Here is a 22,500-nt window from a genome sequence, read left to right on the forward strand (position 1 = left end):
GGGCCTGGACCCTCGGGGGGCCTGGACCCTCGGGGGCCTGGACCCTCGGGGGCGTGGACCCTCGGGGGCCTGGACCCTCGGGGGCCTGGACCCTCGGGGGCCTGGACCCTCGGGGGCGTGGACCCTCGGGGGCCTGGACCCTCGGGGGGCCTGGACCCTCGGGGGCGTGGACCCTCGGGGGCCTGGACCCCCGGGGGCGGGACCCTCGGGGGCCTCGACCCTCGGGGGCCTGGACCCTCGGGGGCGTGGACCCTCGGGGGCCTCGACCCTCGGGGGCCTGGACCCTCGGGGGCGTGGACCCTCGGGGGCCTGGACCCTCGGGGGCCTGGACCCTCGGGGGCCTGGACCCCCGGGGGCGGGACCCTCGGGGGCCTGGACCCTCGGGGCCTGGACCCTCGGGGGCGTGGACCCTCGGGGGCCTGGACCCCCGGGGGCGGGACCCTCGGGGGCCTGGACCCTCGGGGGCTGGACCCTCGGGGGCGTGGACCCCCGGGGGCCTGGAGCACGGGACTGATTCTGTGACCACGTGTGAGGGGTGGTTTCATACGTTTTCTTCGTGCAGGGCGAGGTGGTGCGTGGCCAGCATGCGGATCCCCAGCCGGGAGCAGAGCGTCGTGTCCAGGAAGTTACGCAGGATCATCTCATCCTGAGGAAAACAAACAACAACATCAACACGTCTGGAGGAACAACAAACACCGGGTCAGGAGGGTAGGGAAGAGAACGTTCTAGACCCTTTTTCTTTAGGAGTGTTTTTAAAAGTAATGTTATACTCTGGTAGGATTTCAAAGTACTTTAAAAGTTACTTTGTAAAGATCAGGGTTCTCCTTTTCCAAAGTCAAGTTCAAGCACGTTGTAAATTACATATTTATATACACATACTCAAATGATTATTTCCCGACCTCACATATAATCAGATGTTCTTTATGCTGTAAACCACACGTGTGCTTCGTGATAGCCTTCTACACGAGGATGACGAATTAAAGAAAAGAAAACTAAGTTTAATATTTCAAAATGTGTGATCTGTACGCAGACTGGGCCTCCCATATACCTGCTGAGCCGATATACAACTATCAGCCAAATAACTTCTCAATACATTATTGATTACTTGTTGAGGTACTTTTAGGTTGGCAGTGAACACAAATCAGAGGTACATGGTGTACTTTCACTCCTCTACAGTTCAGAGGTACATGGTGTACTTCTACTTCACTACATGTATTTAATCCCTTTAGTTACTTCACAGATGAATGATGTGAAATCTAATCAGGTGTTGAATCAGACTTTAGTTCCACCTGGAGTAAATCCACCAGCTACCCTGCAGTCTACAAAGTACTTCAGACTAGCTGCACCTTCACCAGCTACCCTGCAGTCTACAAAGTACTTCAGACTAGCTGCACCTCCACCAGCTACCCTGCAGTCTACAAAGTACTTCAGACTAGCTGCACCTCCACCAGCTACCCTGCAGTCTACAAAGTACTTCAGACTAGCTGCACCTTCACCAGCTACCCTGCAGTCTACAAAGTACTTCAGACTAGCTGCACCTCCACCAGCTACCCTGCAGTCTACAAAGTACTTCAGACTAGCTGCACCTTCACCAGCTACCCTGCAGTCTACAAAGTACTTCAGACTAGCTGCACCTCCACCAGCTACCCTGCAGTCTACAAAGTATTTCAGACTAGCTGCACCTTCACCAGCTTTGAGAACACTTTCATGATCAATCATTATAAAACATATCATATATATTATTCTGAAATGGACCAATCAAACAACGACTACTTTCACTGTCTTTCACTATATTTAGATGAGAATACTTTTCTACTTTCACTTGAGGAACATTTTGAATGCAGGACTTTTACTGTGACAGAGTATTCCTACACTCTGGTACTTCTACTTTTACTCAAGAACAAGATCTGAGTACTTCTACTTTTACTACAAGATCTGAGTACTTCTACTTTTACTCAAGTACAATATCCGAGTACTTCTACTTTTACTCAAGTACAATATCCGAGTACTTCTACTTTTACTCAAGTACACGATCCGAGTACTTCTACTTTTACTCAAGTACAATATCCGAGTACTTCTACTTTTACTCAAGTACAAGATCCGAGTACTTCTACTTTTACTCAAGTACAAGATCCGAGTACTTCTACTTTTACTCAAGTACAAGATCCGAGTACTTCTACTTTTACTCAAGTACAAGATCCGAGTACTTCTACTTTTACTCAAGTACAAGATCCGAGTACTTCTACTTTTACTCAAGTACAAGATCCGAGTACTTCTACTTTTACTCAAGTACAAGATCCGAGTACTTCTACTTTTACTCAAGTACAAGATCCGAGTACTTCTACTTTTACTCAAGTACAAGATCTGTCACACACACACACACACACACACACACACACACACACACACACACACACACACACACACACACACACACACACACACACACACACACACACACACACACACACACACACACACACACACACACACACACACACACACACACACACACACACACACACACACACACACACACACACACACACACACACACACACACACACACACACACACACACACACACACACACACACACACACACACACACACACACACACACACACACACACACACACACACAGGATGAACATGACAGGCCTCTCATCTTTTTAAGTGGGAGAACTTGCACAATTGGTGGCTGACTAAATACTGTTTTGCCCCACTGTATGTGGTGGAGGTGTATATATATATATATATGTGTATATATATATAAATATATATATGTATGTGGTGGAGGTGTGTTACCTGGATGTGGCGCCGGCACTCCCTGAAGCCCTGAGCCAGCATGGTCACCACGTCTTTGTGGTCGTCCAGCAGCGCCTGCACCAGCTTGCAGAACCGAGCCTCCACCTCCTGGTCCCCGATCTGAGACACGGGATACACTTTAAAGGGGACCTATCGTGCAAAAGTCACTTTGTGATGTCTACATCACCATGTGTCCCCGGTGTGTCCCGGTGTGTCCCCGGTGCGTCGGGGAACTCACGCAGCGTCAGGAAATAAAACCTCTCTCTTTTCCTCCGTACCCAAATCTCTAAAAACGGGGAACAACGGAGCTGATCCAGATGTGCGTCCGATATGACGTAACATCTGAAATGTGGACCCACGGGCCAATCAGAAACGTTGCTGTCAGAAACAATGCCCGACTGCTTTGGACGTAATATGGTCGGTGTTTACATTAGCATGCTAACACTCAGAGCTAACCTGTGCTGGAGAGCATGTGTGTGAAGAAGCAGGAAGTAGAAAGGAACTCGCCTTGTGGTGTAACCGGCAAGAGAGAAAGCCTTTGAGCTCCAGACTGTTTCAGATCCTTGATAATCCATGATATGGCGTTTCATCACGGCAGCATTTAGTTTAGACGGTAGCTGCCGGGTCCCCATAAGCTCCGCCCCCTCCTCTTTAAAGCTTTATCCCCAAATCAGCACTTTAGAAACAGGAAGTGGAATAGAGGGATATGAGGCGTGGCTAGAATGATCTGTTTGGTGTTTGGAGACTTGTGCTGTTGCCTGAAAGTAGCCTGATAGGTGACCTTTAACACTTAAATAAATAAGATAAGACCTTCATTAATCCCTGAGGGAGACTCCTGTAAGAGCAGCAGAGGACAAGTCCACATAACACGTTTGAAAAAGCTTCAGTATAAAACCTTTTATCAGCACATTTCATAAAGTATAAAGTCTCGTTGTGAGAATCCACTGAAGCTAGTGGCCGCGACCGAGTGGGGGGAGTCAAAGGAAAGGAACCATTCAACAGTGGACTGGGTTAAAGTCCAGGGTGACGGAACAGCGGAGACACGTTGACTGAAACCTGAGCCTGAGCTCTCGCTGCTCCGCCCTCTGAAACCAGCAGAGATGTAGCATTAAAGCAAGTCCCCGTAGAGACACAGGTTACGTCTTCTTTAATATCTCAAAATGGCCTTTTAAATATTGCAGACGAAGCGTCGCTAAATTCCTCATCTGCAATATCTACAAGGGCATTTTGGTCAGGGTGTCCTCTCGTCACTTAAGTCCTCACGTATTCCATTAGGATTATGGATATGTCTTTTTATCTGAGTCTGAGCCCCTGTGTGTGTGTGTGTGTGTGTGTGTGTGTGTGTGTGTGTGTGTGTGTGTGTGTGTAGCTGTCTGAAGGACAAGGCCCTCCTCTGTGATCATTATACGTTTAAAGCTGAAAACTAAAAAGCTGAGTCAAGAGGAGAGGACGTCAACACGTGGAACTGAACTTTTGACCCCGTGCGTGTGTGTGTGTGTGTGTGTGTGTGTGTGTGTGTGTGTGTGTGTGTGTGTGTGTGTGTGTGTGTGTCACTCACCGTGGGAAAGTCAATGAGCATGTGGTACGCTCTGATGTAAAGTTCATGCTGTAAGAAAAGAGCAGAAGAGATTCAGACGATGAACACATGAATGCACGTATGATTATATTTTTCTATCTCTTATTTCGTATCTTTTTAAATCATTATTTTAATAATCTATTTAGTATTTTTCTTTTATTTGTTAACTTTAAAATGGCGCTACTCTTTTAAATTAAAGTCTGATTTACTGCACATCTTTCTTTTGTAATTGTTCTTACTATTAAGTATATTTCTATTTCTTGAAAACATTTCTTTTTAATATTAGAATATTTCTTTAAATAATATGGGTTTTTTAAAGTTATTTATTTGCTATTTTTCGACTATTTAATTCCTCTTAGTGTTTATGCTTTACAACCCACAGCAAAGCCCTTTTCCGCCACAGTACTTATACACCGAGGTACTTCTACTTCAAGATCCCAGTACTTCTTAAACTTTATCAAACGTAATAAACTCTTGCTGATCTGCTGTTCGTTTCTTCCCCCCCTCAGAGCCCCCCCCCCCCCCTGCTGCGCACAAAGGGTTTCTGGGAGTTATGTAACGGAGAGGAGCTGCAGGGAATCTGGGTGAGAGTTCATCTGAGAGAGAGGAGTGGGAAGTGATGTTCCAGTGAGGAGGATCTGAAGTGTGTGTGTGTGTGTGTGTGTGTGTGTGTGTGTGTGTGTGTGTGTGTGTGTGTGTGTGTGTGTGTGTGTGTGTGTGTGTGTGTGTGTGTGTGTGTGTGTGGGGTTTAAAGGAATGTTGTTTTTCCAAAAAGGCATTTCAAAATCCCCGCAGCAATGCGTGTTTTCCGAGGTAGCAAAAAGAAAACTTTCCGCCCATCATCCTTTGGGTTTATCTTTAGTGGTGAGGACAAACTGTGGAGGCGTGTTTCAGGGACTCAGCTGAACGTCGAGCTGAGGGAAATGCATTCACAGGAACAGCCGGAGAACTCACTTCCCCTCTGATCTCACACCGGACGCATGTTCCTGCTTCTTAATGCTAACGCTTTGTTTATCTGTACTGTGTCGGGTCACAGCGACCTGCAGACACAAAGTCACGCTGCTGCCAAACCACAATCTGAGTTATTCAAGCAGAGCGGGAACACTGGCACCACTTCAAACACGCAGAGAGAGGGAGGAACGAGTCTGAACACTGAGCGGTGACACATGACCGGCTCACACTGGGTTCCATTTGGATAGAGCGGTTCGGGAATTCATGTATTTCTGTGTTGGTCACTGAAGGCAGCATCTCCCTGGTCCAATGGGATTCCTCCATGTGATTTTGGATTATTGAAGAAAATAATCCCAACATTTATGATATTTACACGTTTTGTTCAGCAGGATAATCTCCACATATTAACACTTTATGATTTCTGAAGTAAAAGGCTAACGTTGGCCTATAAAGGAACTACAGCACGGTCACATGACTTCACGTCTCCACCGCTAAGCTAAAGGAGGCTAATGTTGGGCTATAAAGGAACTACAGCACGGTCACATGACTTCACGTCACCACCGCTAAGCTAAAGGTTGCTAATGTTGGGCTATAAAGGAACTACAGCACGGTCACATGACTTCACGTCACCACCGCTAAGCTAAAGGTGGCTAATGTTGGGCTATAAAGGAACTACAGCACGGTCACATGACTTCACGTCACCACCGCTAAGCTAAAGGAGGCTAATGTTGGGCTATAAAGGAACTGCAGCACGGTCACATGACTTCACGTCACCACCGCTAAGCTAAAGGAGGCTAATGATGGGCTATAAAGGAACTACAGCACGGTCACATGACTTCACGTCACCACCGCTAAGCTAAAGGTGGCTAATGTTTGGCTATAAAGGAACTACAGCACGGTCACATGACTTCACGTCTCCACCGCTAAGCTAAAGGAGGCTAATGTTGGGCTATAAAGGAACTACAGCACGGTCACATGACTTCAAGTCACCACCGCTAAGCTAAAGGCGGCTAATGTTGGGCTATAAAGGAACTACAGCACGGTCACATGACTTCACGTCACCACCGCTAAGCTAAAGGAGGCTAATGTTGGGCTATAAAGGAACTACAGCACGGTCATATGACTTCACGTCACCACCGCTAAGCTAAAGGTGGCTAATGTTGGGCTATAAAGGAACTACAGCACGGTCACATGACTTCACGTCACCACTGCTAAGCTAAAGGTGGCTAATGTTGGGCTATAAAGGAACTACAGCACGGTCACATGACTTCACGTCACCACCGCTAAGCTAAAGGTGGCTAATGTTGGGCTATAAAGGAACTACAGCACGGTCACATGACTTCACGTCACCACTGCTAAGCTAAAGGTGGCTAATGTTGGGCTATAAAGGAACTACAGCACGGTCACATGACTTCACGTCACCACCGCTAAGCTAAAGGTGGCTAATGTTGGGCTATAAAGGAACTACAGCACGGTCACATGACTTCACGTCACCACCGCTAAGCTAAAGGTGGCTAATGTTGGGCTATAAAGGAACTACAGCACGGTCACATGACTTCACGTCACCACCGCTAAGCTAAAGGTGGCTAATGTTGGGCTATAAAGGAACTACAGCACGGTCACATGACTTCACGTCACCACCGCTAAGCTAAAGGTGGCTAATGTTGGGCTATAAAGGAACTACAGCACGGTCACATGACTTCACGTCTCCACCGCTAAGCTAAAGGCGGCTAATGTTGGGCTATAAAGGAACTACAGCACGGTCACATGACTTCACGTCACCACCGCTAAGCTAAAGGAGGCTAATGTTGGGCTATAAAGGAACTACAGCACGGTCACATGACTTCACGTTACCACCGCTAAGCTAAAGGAGGCTAATGTTGGGCTATAAAGGAACTACAGCACGGTCACATGACTTCACGTCACCACCGCTAAGCTAAAGGTGGCTAATGTTGGGCTATAAAGGAACTACAGCACGGTCACATGACTTCACGTCACCACCGCTAAGCTAAAGGAGGCTAATGTTGGGCGTGATGGCGTTTAGTTGTCTCATTTAGACACTTGTTGGCAATCGCCATTTTTGAATCCACCAGTGGGGTATTTTTTTCTGACGTATTTTATGTCGTAGAACAAAAATCTCTGCCGCTTGTGTTAACCACAGACATTATTTCCGGCTAACAACCAAAAGCACATTTAGAAACCATTGAAGAGGAAGTGCTAAATTGAGTCATGTCAGAGTTAAGGACTCATTCCTGCACCTCTAGACCTTCCATTATGACCCAGATCAATTCTGGCTAGGTATAATTAGCTCCTGTGTTGGAGCTGTGCTCACTATGTGAAAGTGCAGTTGTCCCTTTCTTATTATAGAGTTCACTGCATGGCATGGCTTCACCTACAGCTCCAACACTGGCTTATTGACCGCTAGTGAACCTGAAGGACTCTCGCCCGTATTCTAGGTGACTTTAAAAGAAGGGAATGTAAAGGAGCCTTTGTACTTCTTATATCGGCTGCATTTGTTCCAAAGGCTGCAGTAAAGGAACAAAAACAGCCCTTTTTCCCGTTTGTGTCTCTCCTGATATGAACTCCCAGTGTGTAAGATTGGTAAGGACTATTTTCACAGTTAAAATTGCAAAGCTATGATGAGAAATTGACGTTTCAAATGCATTAAATCCATTAACGCATATTGAAGATACCAGTGTGTAACATCAGGAAAACTGTAAACAAACATCGATCTGGTAACTGGAGCCGTGCAGTGTGTGTGTGTGTGTGTGTGTGTGTGTGTGTGTTCCTACCACTTGCAGGATGGTGGGATTGCAGCCAATGATGAAGGGCAGACTGCGGAAGCCCTTTATGCGATGGGCGATTCTTACAGGAAGCTCCTTGTGAAGATACTTGGCACTGCTCTGAGATCACACCACACACACACACACACACACACACACACACACACACACACACACACACACACACACACACACACACACACACACACACACACACACACACACACACACACACACACACACACACACACACACACACACACACACACACACACACACACACACACACACACACACACACACACACACACACACACAATAAGTTTCCCTTCATCCAACCCACAACCGCTATATTTAGATTGCTAAAACAAAGGAACAGTTCAGATAAAAAGCTAAATAAAATAATTATAAATAATGTAAAACATATATTATAATTTTTTTTTTTTTTTTTTATAATAATAATTCAGCTCGTACGAATTGTGAAGTAGCAGACAGTGTTAACATTCATACAAAATGATATATTGAACAATAGTACGGTTGTCTGAGATATTTACCAGAACGTGGTGTCCATCAGGAGATTTCCCAGAATACAGCAGGGTGGCGAGAGTCAGCCGAATCGAGGCCTGGAGAGGAAACGATTACAAACAGATCCAGAGTCAGAACGGCACGTTGCATTATGGGCCCAGAACATACTTTAACACAGAGCTTCATGTACACTTTGCTTCCATTCACACGACAATTATCGCATTCAACGGTCCACTCAGATTATTCATGGCTTTGTATTCAACAAATCCCCTCACATAGCCTTTGCGCTACGACGAATATAATACAATACAAATTATATAAAAGACACAGCTGCCCCTTTTCTTTGCAATACTATTTAATATTCATCCTTCATTTATTTATTTTTTAATTCCTTGTCCCCCCCCCCTTGGATGTTTGTGTGAATGACAGGGTTCTTACACCTTTTCCAAAGTCAAATTCAAGCATGTTCCAGCTTTTCCAGCATCTCACAGCTGTTGTAAATTACATACTTATATACACATACTTATATACACATACTTATACTCAAATGATTATTTCCCTACCTCACATTACATCAGGTGTTCTTTATGCGATAAACAATCAGATGTGTGTTTAGTGATAGCATTCTACACGAGGATGAAAAATGAAAAGAAAACTAAGTTTAATATTTCAAAATGAGTGATCTGTACGTAGACTGGGCCTCCCGTATACCTGCTGAGCCACATAACTTTTCAATACATTATTGATTACTATTTCTGAGGTACTTTTAGGTTGGCAGTGAACATAAGTCAGAGGTACATGGTGTACTTCTACTCCACTACAGTTCAGAGGTACATGGTGTACTTCTACTCCTCTACAGTTCAGAGGTACATGGTGTACTTCTACTCCTCTACAGTTCAGAGGTACATGGTGTACTTCTACTCCTCTACAGTTCAGAGGTACATGGTGTACTTCTACTTCACTGCATGTGTTTAATCCCTTTAGTGACTTCACAGATGTGGATGAATGATGTGAAATCTAATCAGGTGTTGAATCAGACTTTAGTTCCACCTGGAGTAAATCCACCAGCTACCCTGCAGTCTACAAAGTACTTCAGACTAGCTGCACCTCCACCAGCTACCCTGCAGTCTACAAAGTACTTCAGACTAGCTGCACCTCCACCAGCTACCCTGCAGTCTACAAAGTACTTCAGACTAGCTGCACCTCCACCAGCTACCCTGCAGTCTACAAAGTACTTCAGACTAGCTGCACCTTCACCAGCTACCCTGCAGTCTACAAAGTACTTCAGACTAGCTGCACCTTCACCAGCTCTGAGAACACTTTCATGATCAATCATTATAAAACATATCATATATATTATTCTGAAATGGACCAATCTGCACAACGACTACTTTCACTGTCTTTCACTATATTTAGATGAGAATACTTTCCTACTTTCACTTGAGGAACATTTTGAATGAGGACTTTTACTGTAACAGAGTATTCCTACACTCTGGTACTTCTACTTTTACTCAAGAACAAGACCTGAGTACTTCTACTTTTACTCAAGAACAAGACCTGAGTACTTCTACTTTTACTCAAGTACAAGATCTGAGTACTTCTACTTTTACTAAGTACAAGATCTGAGTACTTATAATTTCACTACAAGATCTGAGTTGTACTTTTACTCAAGTACAAGATCTGAGTACTTATTCCACCTCTGGTCGCGTATTAGTCTGAATTGTAGCCACCAAATCTGCATAAAAATAGACTAGACTAGTAACAAGTGGAAAATAATATTTACAAATGTGTCTTTTTAGGTAATGCTGACTACTCAAGACTCCTGACTTAGACATCTTCAAAGGAAGACGGTGTTCATTCTACAATTACCATTAAAGCAAAATGTAGTTTTACTTGTATAATACTTCAATTTTAAAAAGACAGTTTGTTTTCATCTTTTTCAAATAAACAAAGTCTTGGCTTTCAGAATATTAAACTTGTTTCGGCAAATTCAGATGATAAATACAACTTTGAAGCTTCGGCATAATTACAAGCAGAGCACGGACTAATGTAACGTTACAGCAGGCATAACAGCAGCCGGTGTTTCCCCGACGCGCGCGCGGGGCAATGATTGTCCCCTGCAATTATTATTATCCCTCATGGAGTTCGCTATTCAGCTCGCTAACGTTAGCTTAAACAAACGTAGCATGCAACGTTAGCCTAATCTAAAATGCTTTACTACGGCATACCTTTCATGTGGCTCGTCTTCGCAGACTCTCGCATCCTTATTTGTTGCAAACTTTGCAGGAGGCTACTCGTGGGCTTGACCCTCGTCTTAGCCATGGCTTGTATTTGTCTTCTGCTAGCCAACGCTCGTTGAAACTGAACCTCCTGGCACAATCACTCTCATCAGAATGCCCAGGTCACACGCGACACACACACCTGCAGGTGCAGCGGAGATGTTTTATGAAGAAGCGAAGCAATGCTTTTCTTTTAATCTAAAAAGCGAACTATTCAGTCAGACAGCAATTTATTGTAAAAGTAAAGCATTTACATTTTCAAGCGCTTTATCTCAATTTCAAGCACCATTCCCAAAATGCAAGCACTTTCCCAACCTTGAAAACACCACCTCAAATGTCAAGCACTTTCAAGGATTCCAAGCACCCGTACGAACCCTGGAATGAGATTGCGGGGTAATGGGGTACGTGTTTATTTGTCTAGGAAAACACAGTATTTTACATTTTACATGTAATGTCTTGAAAATGTCTGTTTGATATCTGTGTGAAAAAGATTTATAAAAAAAGACACAGCTGTTACTGAAGCTGGAACCCAGGAATATACCTGCAGCAGAGAACCACAAACAGAGAACCACAAACAGAGAACCACAAACAGAGAACCATTAGAGAAGATCTGTCTATCGTAGACACAGGAAAACAAGGCTTTGCTCAAAGGCTTCTGGGCAGAACTGGAAGTACAACGGCACCATGTACACCGAGAGAAATACACAGCAAGGTCAAAACAACCTCACTGTTTAAAGTTTTTCCCTAAGTCAGTACATTAAAGGTGGGGTCGGTAATTCACTTCAGAAACACGTGTTATATTCCATGGAATGCTCTTAACATCCCATAGCAATGAATATCTGAAGTGCTTTGACAACAAATACATAAAGAAATGTCATCTGTGGAAGCCGTGGCGCTGTAAAAAGCTCGACCAACCAGGACACCCTCCACTCGCAGTACAGCGCCACTTTCCGAACAGGAAATGCAGCAAATACAAGCCTTTATATTATTAAGGTACAGCGCCACTTTCCAAACCATGGATGAATGCTTGTGTACACAAAAACTGCAGGCAAAACCGTTTTAAATGTGTGTTTCCTGTGTGGCGAATACAGCTGCTTTATTTATGTCTGTACTATGAAGTTGTTGTGAGTGTGGAGGGAGCAGCTACAGGTTAGCTTAGCCTGATCGATCAGTGCACTACGAAGCCAGTGCTAGACAGTGACCTGTTAACGGGGGGAGCCCCGCCGGTCATTATCGGCCGATATTCACTCTTAATAGTTTGATCGGTGCTCTCTATAAAGGCCGATCAGGAGAGCTGGATCTGATCCATATGGACATAAACGCGAGTGAAGTATAACCGGACGCGAGAGAGAGATCAGATCAGCTGCTGAGTCTGACGGAGACACGCAGCTCTGCATGATCACCTGATGCTCCGCCCTCTGTTTAGCGAGCTGACCGGACTGCGCAAAATGCGTATGAAGTAATCTTACCCTCGTGGGGGCGCGCTCGTGTGATTGGTTTAGAATGAAGGAGACATCTGATTGGCTATAGATAGAAAAAATTACAAGTACGAATCGGCTGACCGTCAGGGGAGTCTCAAAAAACCCACACACGAATGCACAGCGATCCGTGCACAGAAAGCAGTTTGTGTTTGCAGGTTCAGGGGATTTAAACGGGAAACTAATAAGTGAGGATCAAAAATACATATGTAAAACTTTTTTCTGTATTTGGATTTTATTTACATGAATATGAAACGGAATACATTTGTGTGTGCATTGAAAAACACAAGTATGGATCCAGTTTGAATCCTGCTGTGTGCATGTGTGTATTATGAGACTGTTCTGAGCCCATACTGTACTAGCATGAGGGAAATGATGGGTACATTTTGTAATTTCAGCCAGTAGTAAAGAAAGGAAACATATTTGATTATTAATTCAGAGCCGTCTTTGAATTAATAAAAAGCAGTTTAAATGCCCATTTTTTTTGACATTTATATACAACAATAAATATTTGTGAGTGCGTTGAGAGATATTGTTGTGGAGAGCCATTTATATATAAATTGCAAAATACATTTGTGAATCCTTCTGTGAGCATTTATTAACATTGAGACGGATCTGACTCCAGCCAGATGTTAAGTTCACCTAGGAATGGTATCATTGACTTAAATGTTCAAATAAAGGTTGCTCTTCTGTCTATATTGGTCACATGATGCCCCTTGACTGAAATGCTTCCTGTTCGATATCCCCACTGATTTCCTTAACACTCTGGGATGAGAGTCCACATCACATTTACTCTAAACTGTCATTTCCCTTTCATCATAACAAGTCATACTGAATGTAAATACAACTGACTCTAAAGTAAGTCCCGGGCTGCAGTCGAATAATCCAAAGATCAGCTCCTAAATCCTAACCCTATCGTCTATCTCTTGACCTCTGAGTGAAAGGTCACGGGGTTAAGGGATAGTGGATAGGAGAATTCAAAAGGACTTAGGAGAAGAGACTGCGGTACTTTAGAGAATCGACTGCACTTTCACTATCCGATGTGTTTCTGATGCGCCAGCGGACGTCCTGAATGTGCGTCTGCTGCTGTGGGGAAACCATGGAAACCACAGTTTTCTATACAGCGGACTACAACATGGATGCTCAATAAGAACGAGGGACTCATCTAGAGACTCTGCTCCGTGCTCTGATGCTGCTGCTTTGCTTTATGAACAACAGAGAAACATATTCTTCATGACCAAAGCTGGAATTTAAATAAAAAAGGAAAGTGAAACTTCTGCTCGTCCCCCTCTCCCTCCGGTCCACATTAATACCAATGATCCCAATACGTATGATTGTATGAACTAAAGATCTTTAAATCAATACAGATGTATTTATTATGAACGTTAGTCCTTAACATCTATCACTGTGTATATCACCATTCAAACATCTTTTAAAAGTTGAACAAACCCCACACAGCTCAGTAAAGACTGAAATGTTGACTTTATTTGATCATTTCAGTGAAAACTAACGTTCATATTTCTCTCTTTGATTATAATACTGATGAACGTCCAAAACAAAGCACTTTGGCAACTTACCACCTATGTTTTAAAATGCTTAATAAGCACCGTAACTTTCATGATATCATTTCTCCGTCATAATCGTTTGTTTCCGTGAACGGCCGACTGTTGAGTGACGGAAAATGCTGCGGCTGCAATGCATTGTGGGGCAGCATTTTCTCCTCTCCTCTCGTCAAGGGAGATCCAGTGGTTCCTAAGCTAAAGGAGGTTATAAAGGAAGTTTGAAACCTCCTTTCCTATCATTCTCATCATTCTAGAGAATTGGAACGGCACTTATCATGGCTGCCACTGAGGGCCTTCCGGGTCATTTCACTCCTTTAGGAAGGTTCCTAAGCTAAATGGACTATTCGACTTCAGCCCCAGTCTGTGACATTGGACATTTTGAAGACTCAAAGTCCCAAGCAGTAGAATATTAGATATCTAATGTGCACAGAAAATAAATAGTTAACTGAATACTGGGATGGAAATGGCCTATAAGCACTCAGTAAAACATAATCACACACAAAAAGCTTCTGAATGATAAGAAGTATAATTAAAACATAATGCAAATTACCATTTTGAGAGAGAGTACCTTAAAGCAGGGGTTCCCAACCCCCGGTCCGCGGACCGGTACCGGGCCGCGGAAGTGTTACTGCCGGGCCGCGAAATAGCTGTGAGTTTATCGTAATATTTGCAGAATTATAAATATGTACAAATATTTTATCATAATATTTTTTTCAAAAAGTGTTTAATTTTCGCACCTATAGCAGTCATGTTATTTCATCCGGTAGCCTGGTTAATATTTCACAGGAAAACCGTTGAAAACGGCTTTTATGGTGTTTCGAGGGATTCGGCGGCTCGGGGTCTCAGCCTCTCGTGCGCACGAGAAAGTTACCGGTGCGCCAAGTAGGAAGAGGAGCGCACAGGAGACAACCGTTTAATTGCAGACTGTTATGTTGATGTGGGGAAATGGCCGTGCATACATTATTTGAGATATATTTCAAACTCAGACTTCATTTTAAGGACATGTCGGCCAGGGGTGCAGAGCTATATGTTTAAGCACAACAGGAGAGTCTGTGAACCAGTCTGCCTTGATCTATGAATTCGTGTCCGGGACTCTCACGGTATCTGCTGCCCGCAGCTGTTTGAAGGAACACCTCCTTCACTTCATGGAATGGCTGCAGCATCAGCAGGCAGCGGGACGTATACTCCGCCTCTGAGAAGTGCAGCACCAGCGCGCCGAGAGCTGTGTTTACCTTCATCAGAACAGGGAGTGACTGCAGGCTGCTACGTGTTAACCACACACACCTCTACACACACCTCTACACACACCTCTACACACACCTCTACACACATCGAACTGCCCGATTACTCCCCCTTTTATTAGTTTTATGAAGGAGATGTCCAGTCACCAAGGCGCATGATGTGTGTGTGTGTGTGTGTGTGTGTGTGTGTGTGTGTGTGTGTGTGTGTGTGTGTGTGTGTGTGTGTGTGTGTGTGTGTGTGTGTGTGTGTGTGTGTGTGTGTGTGTGTGTGTGTGTGTGTGTGTGTGTGCTATTGGAGTGCATCGGAACGAATGTCACTATTATAATATCTTCTGAAAACAAATGCCAGTGTTGTCTGGGGGAGAAAACATATCAAACCAAGAGATCGTCAGCTTTGATTCTCGCTGTATTAACAATGTCCTGAACGCTTGGTGTGTGTGCCTCACCTCCGCTACCGGCATCGCTTCATACAACAGATCTGAGCTGTCCAACTATGACAACACTCTGGGAGAATCTGCCTTGGTGCGAAGCAGCAGTGAAAACATGGTACGGAGTTTCATTGATTTGGGCATTCTCTCAATCAGCGAGTGGAATGGATTTGATAGTGAAGCTCTGACTCAGCGCTCTACAGAGAGAGACCGATTCACGGACTTTCCACATGGTAAAAGTGGGGGGGTCTAAACTAATCATTTGAAAAAGTGGGGGGGACTTGTCCCACCCTCATAAAATGGCTGCGACGCCCATGGTTCTTACCTACCCTACCCTTTAGGGCAGGGGTGGGGAACCTTTTTCCTCTCAAGGGCCATTTCAATTTTTTCAACATCCTCCGAGGGCCGTACAAATGATTGACCTCTGCTTAAAAATCACAGCACATTCATTTGGCCTTTCTTTCATGCTGTGCAAAGAAAAAGCAACCTCTTAATCCAGATATCTTGCCATGACTCGCGCACGCATTCACGTGCACGGTTGTGGCATGACCACCAAAGCAGAAAGATATGGACACAAGATGTGTGCAAATGTATTTAGTTTCCTATCCAAGTGGAAATGATTTAAGTGGGGGGGGACCTAACACCCTCTAGGGCGGTCCGGGGGGCATTTTTCTTTAAATATTGAAGTTGAAAGCATCAATCTGGTGCACTTTGAGAGCAAAATGAAGAGATCTATGGAAACATCTCTCAACACCAGATGAAACAGAACTGTAAGCAGATTTACTTTTTCTTTATGGATATTTTTCAAATCACTCTCCTTTTAAACTGTATTCTTGTTTATTAATAACAACTTTTTTTTACTGTCATATAGTGTGTTATACCCGTTTACTTTATTCTCTTGTTTTTTTCTAACTATAATGATCATATAAAGATGTGCCTTTACCTCACTGGTGGGAGAAAAAGTTTCTTATATTCGTTAGCATAGCTAGCTAACCAGATGCTAATAACAACACAGTTATTGACTGTATGATCAGAATGACAGATGAACAGATCGCGACTGGGCTTTCAGCTAGAGACACAGACACGCAGAAACTGCGGCATGTGTACGGCTCCTTATGGGTACTGCAATTTTTTTGAAGTCCCGGATTGGCGTTCTGGTGCTCCCCGTCAGAACTGCACCCCTGTCAGACGAGACATATACCACGTGATGACACGTTAGGCTCGGCTCGTGTTGTGTTCAAGGACCATGGCCGTTGCCAGGAAAACCAGGCACTCGCTTGTTTAATTATTTTGCGGTCTAGATTTCTTTAATTTTTTTCTTTTTTGCGTGTGTTTATAAATTACCTCGAGGGCCAAACCAAATGGTCTCGCGGGCCGTATACGGCCCGGGGGCCGGAGGTTCCCCACCCCTGTTTTAGGGCTTGCAATATTAAAGGTGGGGTAGGTACGTTTCAGAAACCGCCTCGAGATACACTTTTTGTTATATTCCATGGAATGTTCTTAACATCCCGATATCAATGAATATCTGAAGTGCTTTGACAACAAATCCATAAAAATGGCCTACCTGCCTGTCAGCCTTCCATCGGGGCACAAACTTACCTCGTGCCCTCATTGGTCATGTGCGCGTTCGTGTGTGTTGGGGGAGGGGCTCTGTGAGGAAGTGGCAGATTTTCTCCGGTTGTGTATTTTCAAATTCTAGCGATCTCGAGCCGGTTTCTCAAACTTACCTACCCCACCTTTAAGTCGGCAAATTAACTCAAACACGTCATGTTACAATTATTTTGCTGCTTGCTACAAAAGGAAAACGTGCGCGGCTCTCATGTCAGGGCAGGGGTACCCGAGTGAGCGACAGCAAACCACCGATCAAATCTCCAGAGCAAACGGACGGAGATTAAAGGTACACTGAATAAAGTGGTTTCATGCGTTTCTCCAGGTCGGCGCTGCTAACCGAGCTAGCTCAGCTCGTTGCTCTGATAACTTAAGATCCAGACGTCCGCGACTAAAATCCTTCATCCTTAAATATAGTTACAAAAATACCAATTGTATCATTAAAGTTCAAGAAAGGATGGTTTACGGGAAAAAACGGTCTTTTCTTCAATTCCTGTATGTTTTCACATCACAATATACATCGCATGGGGGAAATCACAATGTCAGTTTTTTCCAATATCGTGCAGCCCTACTTTAAGTCAAGTGAGGTACTTTAGTGCCATTTTGAGGTACTTTATTAAAGTATTTCCATTTACTTAGATGTACTTTTCGGATAATAATACGTGCTCTTTACATGGCGCTTTTCCTAGTGCTCAAAGCGCTTCAAAACAGATCAAGATGTTGCATTCAAAACACAATGCCTCTCACTATGGAGGACACTTTTCTGCAGAATCAGAACGTTTCTGCTCTTTCCGAGTACTTCCTCCGCATCTTTATCTGATAGTCGTGTGGCCGCCTCAAGTTACAAGACACACACAAAGTCCAGTCTTCAGAAGCTTTGTGCAAGTACATATTAATCTGAGCAGCTAAACCCGTATTACTTTACAACCAGCCTTTACAGTACGTGCTATCAAACATGACACACACACACACACACACACACACACACACACACACACACACACACACACACACACACACACACACACACACACACACACACACACACACACACACACACACACACACACACACACACACACACACACCACACACACACACACACACACACACACACACACACACACACACACACACACACACACTTGTGTTTTGCTCAAGGCATCTGCAACATGTTAGTTAGTCATTGGGACATCGGTGTTATTGCCAGAATAAAAGGAACAACTGACAATAAAAGAGGGTGGGGAATACTTTTGACGGCACACAAAGGCTGGAAATTGTTAGTGTGCAGTTTGACAGCATATTCCCTTGAATAGGCACAAAGTGATGGGTCGACTTGACCTCAGACAGTCAGTACAGACCATAGACTGTATATATATATATATATATATATATATATATATATATATATAAAGGGTACAGACAGATGTACACCATCCATTCTCCATAAATCACGGTGGCTTTTCACGGTGTTCTGTTGTTATGAAGGCGGTGCTATTTCAGCAGCTAGACACAATGTTCTTTAAGATCCGAGGCGCTGCATTCAGGTGCTCAGTGGAACATAGGTCAAATAGCGGTCAGGGCTAAAGTCCCGCTTTGCATTAGATTATAATCGAACATCTTAACAGTGATAGTATGAGTGGATACAACTAGATTTTGTAACATCGTGTGCGTAGAGTGAGTGATATTAATGACATTATACAGGCTTTTATATTATTATTTGTAATGTTATTAGTTTTCTTAAAATAGTTCTCTATCTGTGTTTTTAATTTTTGTTTTACTTTTACGTATGCACCATGACACGAAGTGAAATTCCTCTTACGTGTCAACCTACTTGGTAATAAACCTGTTTTTCTGATTCCGATTTGAACATCTTTTCCAAGTAACGTTAGATCAAAGCTTCCCATTTACTTGACTTTTCCAGTGTCAGTGAACGCAGCTGAGTCGTAGCTAACGCCTGCTCTAAAGCTACAGTTAGCTTTGAACTCCCCTCGTCGTTGTCACAGTTTGTAATACTAAATACCCTCAAAGTCTTAATGGTTACCTTCTCCGCGGACACGTCAATGGCGGACTGGTTGTAGAACGAGGTGACAGTCTTGGATCTTTCCCTCGCCATCTCCGAGTAACCCTGCATCGAGGACGTGGATCGGAACCTCAACGGCACTGTTGTGATAATCGGGGCCGAAAACAGGGTGCCTAACCTCGGCCTGGTTTGGCAGGAAGCACCGCTGAGCATCTCCATGGCCAGACCTGCGAAACCCATCGTTTCTCCGGACAGAAGAGTGTGTGTGTGTGTGTATGTGTGTGTATTAAAGGTGTAAATGTTAGGAGGCCATCAGGGTCGCGTCGTAATGGTGCACAAAGGCACGAATACAGTATAGAGAGGGTACAGAAAGGGCTTTGTGCGCATTGGCCAGTAGCGGAGATACGGGGTGACGTAATGAGGCGTTGTCCAATGAGAGAGGAGAGGAGGCGGGGCTTAGGTGTAGTGTTATCCCAGTTAACTCCATGCACTACTGTAACTATTATAATAATATTAAAATATAGTAATATTTACATGACATAAAGATGAAATGTAGATATAGTCGTAGAAACATATAATTAATTAATAAAAGTACCAAGTGCAGTCAAAAAATGTATTCAAAAATAATTTAGTAAAAGTTATTTAACTATTATACCATTAAAATAAAGCAATATTTACAAGAAATAAAGACTAAATGAAGAAATAACCAGAGAATTTTTTTTATTAACAAATAATTTAGATCAAAAGTATTTTCACTCAAACCACACACACAAAAATGAAAGAAGTTCAAAAAATGCAGTTTATTTTTATCAAAATACTTGTGCAACTTGTGAAATCATGTAGGCGAGATGTTAGGTTACGTCATGATGGGTTGTCCAATGAGAGAGAAGAGGCGGGGCTTAGCTGCAGCGTTAACCACGCCCCCTCCATGCTCTACTATACTGTACACTGCAGGTAAACAAGTGTTATACCTGTGACTTCAGAGCTTTTATTTAAGTAGAAGTACTTATACCACACTGTATAAATACTGAGTTACAGTACAAGCAATGCAGGGGAAAGTACAATTACAAATATATACTGTATAAAAGCCAATACAGTAAGAAAGTACACAAAATGTGAGTTTTTTGTGCAAAGAATCTTCTAAACATCTTTTAGTTGTAAATATGATTCTGAAATAGGCCACTATGGAGAATGAGTCAGTGCACGTTCTGTACTTCAGGCTTTGGTCGGTCACATTTTGACCAAATATTGTCAATACAGGTGAACAAAGTGGTACCTTCCTTGTTTGTCCTTTAACCCAACAGCACAAGAATGAAACCAGATTATTTTAAATGCAGAATTGTTTTATTAAAAAAATCCATTTGTACAACTTCACAACATGTGAAATACCAATAACAAAGTTACAGTAGAACAACTGTAAGGTTAGCGTTAGAAACAGTCACGGTTCATTTCCAAAGTGAACAAACAATAATGCGAATGATCGAAACATGCATTCAGTATGTTTCCGGTAAACGTCTGGAAACCAAACCCTGACGCGTCCGATCACCGGTTCATTCGACTGCTTTGGCTTTTATTACATGTGTGCGCCTGGACACAAATACTTCTCAGTGGCTTTTAACTTCAGGACAAATTACTTCACTAAATACACAAATCGTGGCATGTAACAAATACTCAAATGAAACCAGAAACTACATCGAAAATATCTAAATGTATTAAAGCCGATAATGTAGACTTAAGTAACTTTGTTTTGTCTTCTCCAAATGTTAACACAATTATGTTTGATGACCAATTACGCAGACTGTCATTTGTGAACATGATGCTATATGCTTTCATGTTTACGTCACTATGTGTTTACTTCTAAGTCTTAAGTATGTTGTTAAAGCAGTCTGTACGCGGTCGGTACGCTTCAGCTATTGCGTAAGTGACAACAGAACCTTTACACCTCGACTCTTTTAATAACTACGTCCAACAACAGAACGACTCGTCCCACAGCAACTCTCCGCCCTTAGCTCCTGTTCACGACCGCACCGTCCGTTTTGTTCTACAGAATTGAAACGGCTTACTTTGCTTTGTTTTAATTGATTCCTTAAATCTGTCCGGCCGACGATAGCTACGACACTTTCCCCCGAACTCTCCCCGAACAAACGATGGAGAGATGTCTTCGCCCGACAGAGAGTCAAGTTGCGGTGATGAGAAACGACCCAAACAGCGTGGTGCGGTGCAGTCCGATCAGTCTCTCTTCCAAACGATCACCATGTTTTTGTCGCTGAGGGCCACCAGGTACTGGAGTTCAGGGTCCATCGCTACGCTGTTGATGGAGGGACCCTCCACCCCCCCGAGGCCCTTCCTCATCGGGGACGGCCAATCCAACACCTGTAATGCAAACACATGTTTTCATGAGGAGGAAGTTCATTCGCTGGCTCCCACATCCTCCTGGATCTTCTTCTTCTTTACATTTTACACACGCACTTTCAAGCATTTGGACTTCCTACGTTGTAAATGTATTATCTCTTCGATTTCCACACGGCATCTATTGCACGTCTGTCCGTCCTCAGAGAGGGATTCGAGGTTTTTCCCTTGCCCGATGTGGGGGTCCAAGGGCAGAGGGGGTCGGATTCATATTCTGTACAAACTGTGAAGTCCACTGAGACAAATGGACCATTGGGCCATGTGATAAACATTGACCGATCGATTCCACTGTCAGAGCAGGTTCTGGCGCTCATGGACATTTCTCAAAGACATTGAAGTGACTGTTATTTTGTATATATTGGCGTGTGGCGCAGTGGATAGAGCGTTGGTGTTGGGATCACAGGTTCAAACCCCGCTGCAGTCAGCATGTCGTTGTGTCCCTGAGACACTTCACTCCAAAGTGCTCTGTGGGGATTGTCCTCAGTGTTGAGTGTGTGAGTCGCTTTGGATAAAAGCGTCTAACAAGTGACGTGTAAATGGTAAATGGACTGGACTTATATGGCGCTGTATCCAGTCTTCAAGACCCCTCAAAGCGCTTTACATACTACACGTCGTTCACACATTCATACTGAGCAGTGTATGTTACTCTAGGACCTGACATTCACACACCGTTGGCCATCGGGAGCAACTCATCTCGCCCAAGGATACATCGACATGTTGGCTGCACGGGCTGGGATCGAACCCACGACCTTCTGGTTGAAAGACGACCGCACTCCCTCACAGCCACAGTCGCCCTAATGTAATGATTGTCGTGCTTTTATTGATGTCG

At 43.8% G+C, this 22,500-nt stretch overlaps 2 protein-coding genes across 2 annotated transcripts in view; both read right to left on the minus strand.

Annotated features, from left to right (window-relative positions):
- bckdk (branched chain ketoacid dehydrogenase kinase) overlaps window positions 1–19,633 on the minus strand; it is a 26,697-nt gene extending 7,064 nt beyond the window's left edge. Inside the window, exons 1-6 of the mRNA XM_034098779.2 lie at window positions 19,284–19,633; window positions 8,673–8,741; window positions 8,128–8,238; window positions 4,367–4,414; window positions 2,809–2,928; window positions 548–646 (exon numbers count right to left, since the gene is read on the minus strand). Coding sequence (XP_033954670.1) covers window positions 548–646; window positions 2,809–2,928; window positions 4,367–4,414; window positions 8,128–8,238; window positions 8,673–8,741; window positions 19,284–19,502 — 666 coding nt within the window. The 5' untranslated portion in view covers window positions 19,503–19,633. The remainder of the gene's footprint in view (window positions 1–547; window positions 647–2,808; window positions 2,929–4,366; window positions 4,415–8,127; window positions 8,239–8,672; window positions 8,742–19,283) is intronic.
- A 960-nt stretch (window positions 19,634–20,593) lies between these two features.
- Window positions 20,594–22,500, minus strand: part of lrwd1 (leucine-rich repeats and WD repeat domain containing 1) — a 26,730-nt gene continuing 24,823 nt past the window's right edge. Inside the window, exon 16 of the mRNA XM_034098771.2 lies at window positions 20,594–21,635. Coding sequence (XP_033954662.1) covers window positions 21,492–21,635 — 144 coding nt within the window. The 3' untranslated portion in view covers window positions 20,594–21,491. The remainder of the gene's footprint in view (window positions 21,636–22,500) is intronic.

This window comes from Pseudochaenichthys georgianus, chromosome 14 (assembly GCF_902827115.2).
Source record: "Pseudochaenichthys georgianus chromosome 14, fPseGeo1.2, whole genome shotgun sequence".
Classification (NCBI taxonomy): Eukaryota; Metazoa; Chordata; class Actinopteri; order Perciformes; family Channichthyidae; genus Pseudochaenichthys; species Pseudochaenichthys georgianus.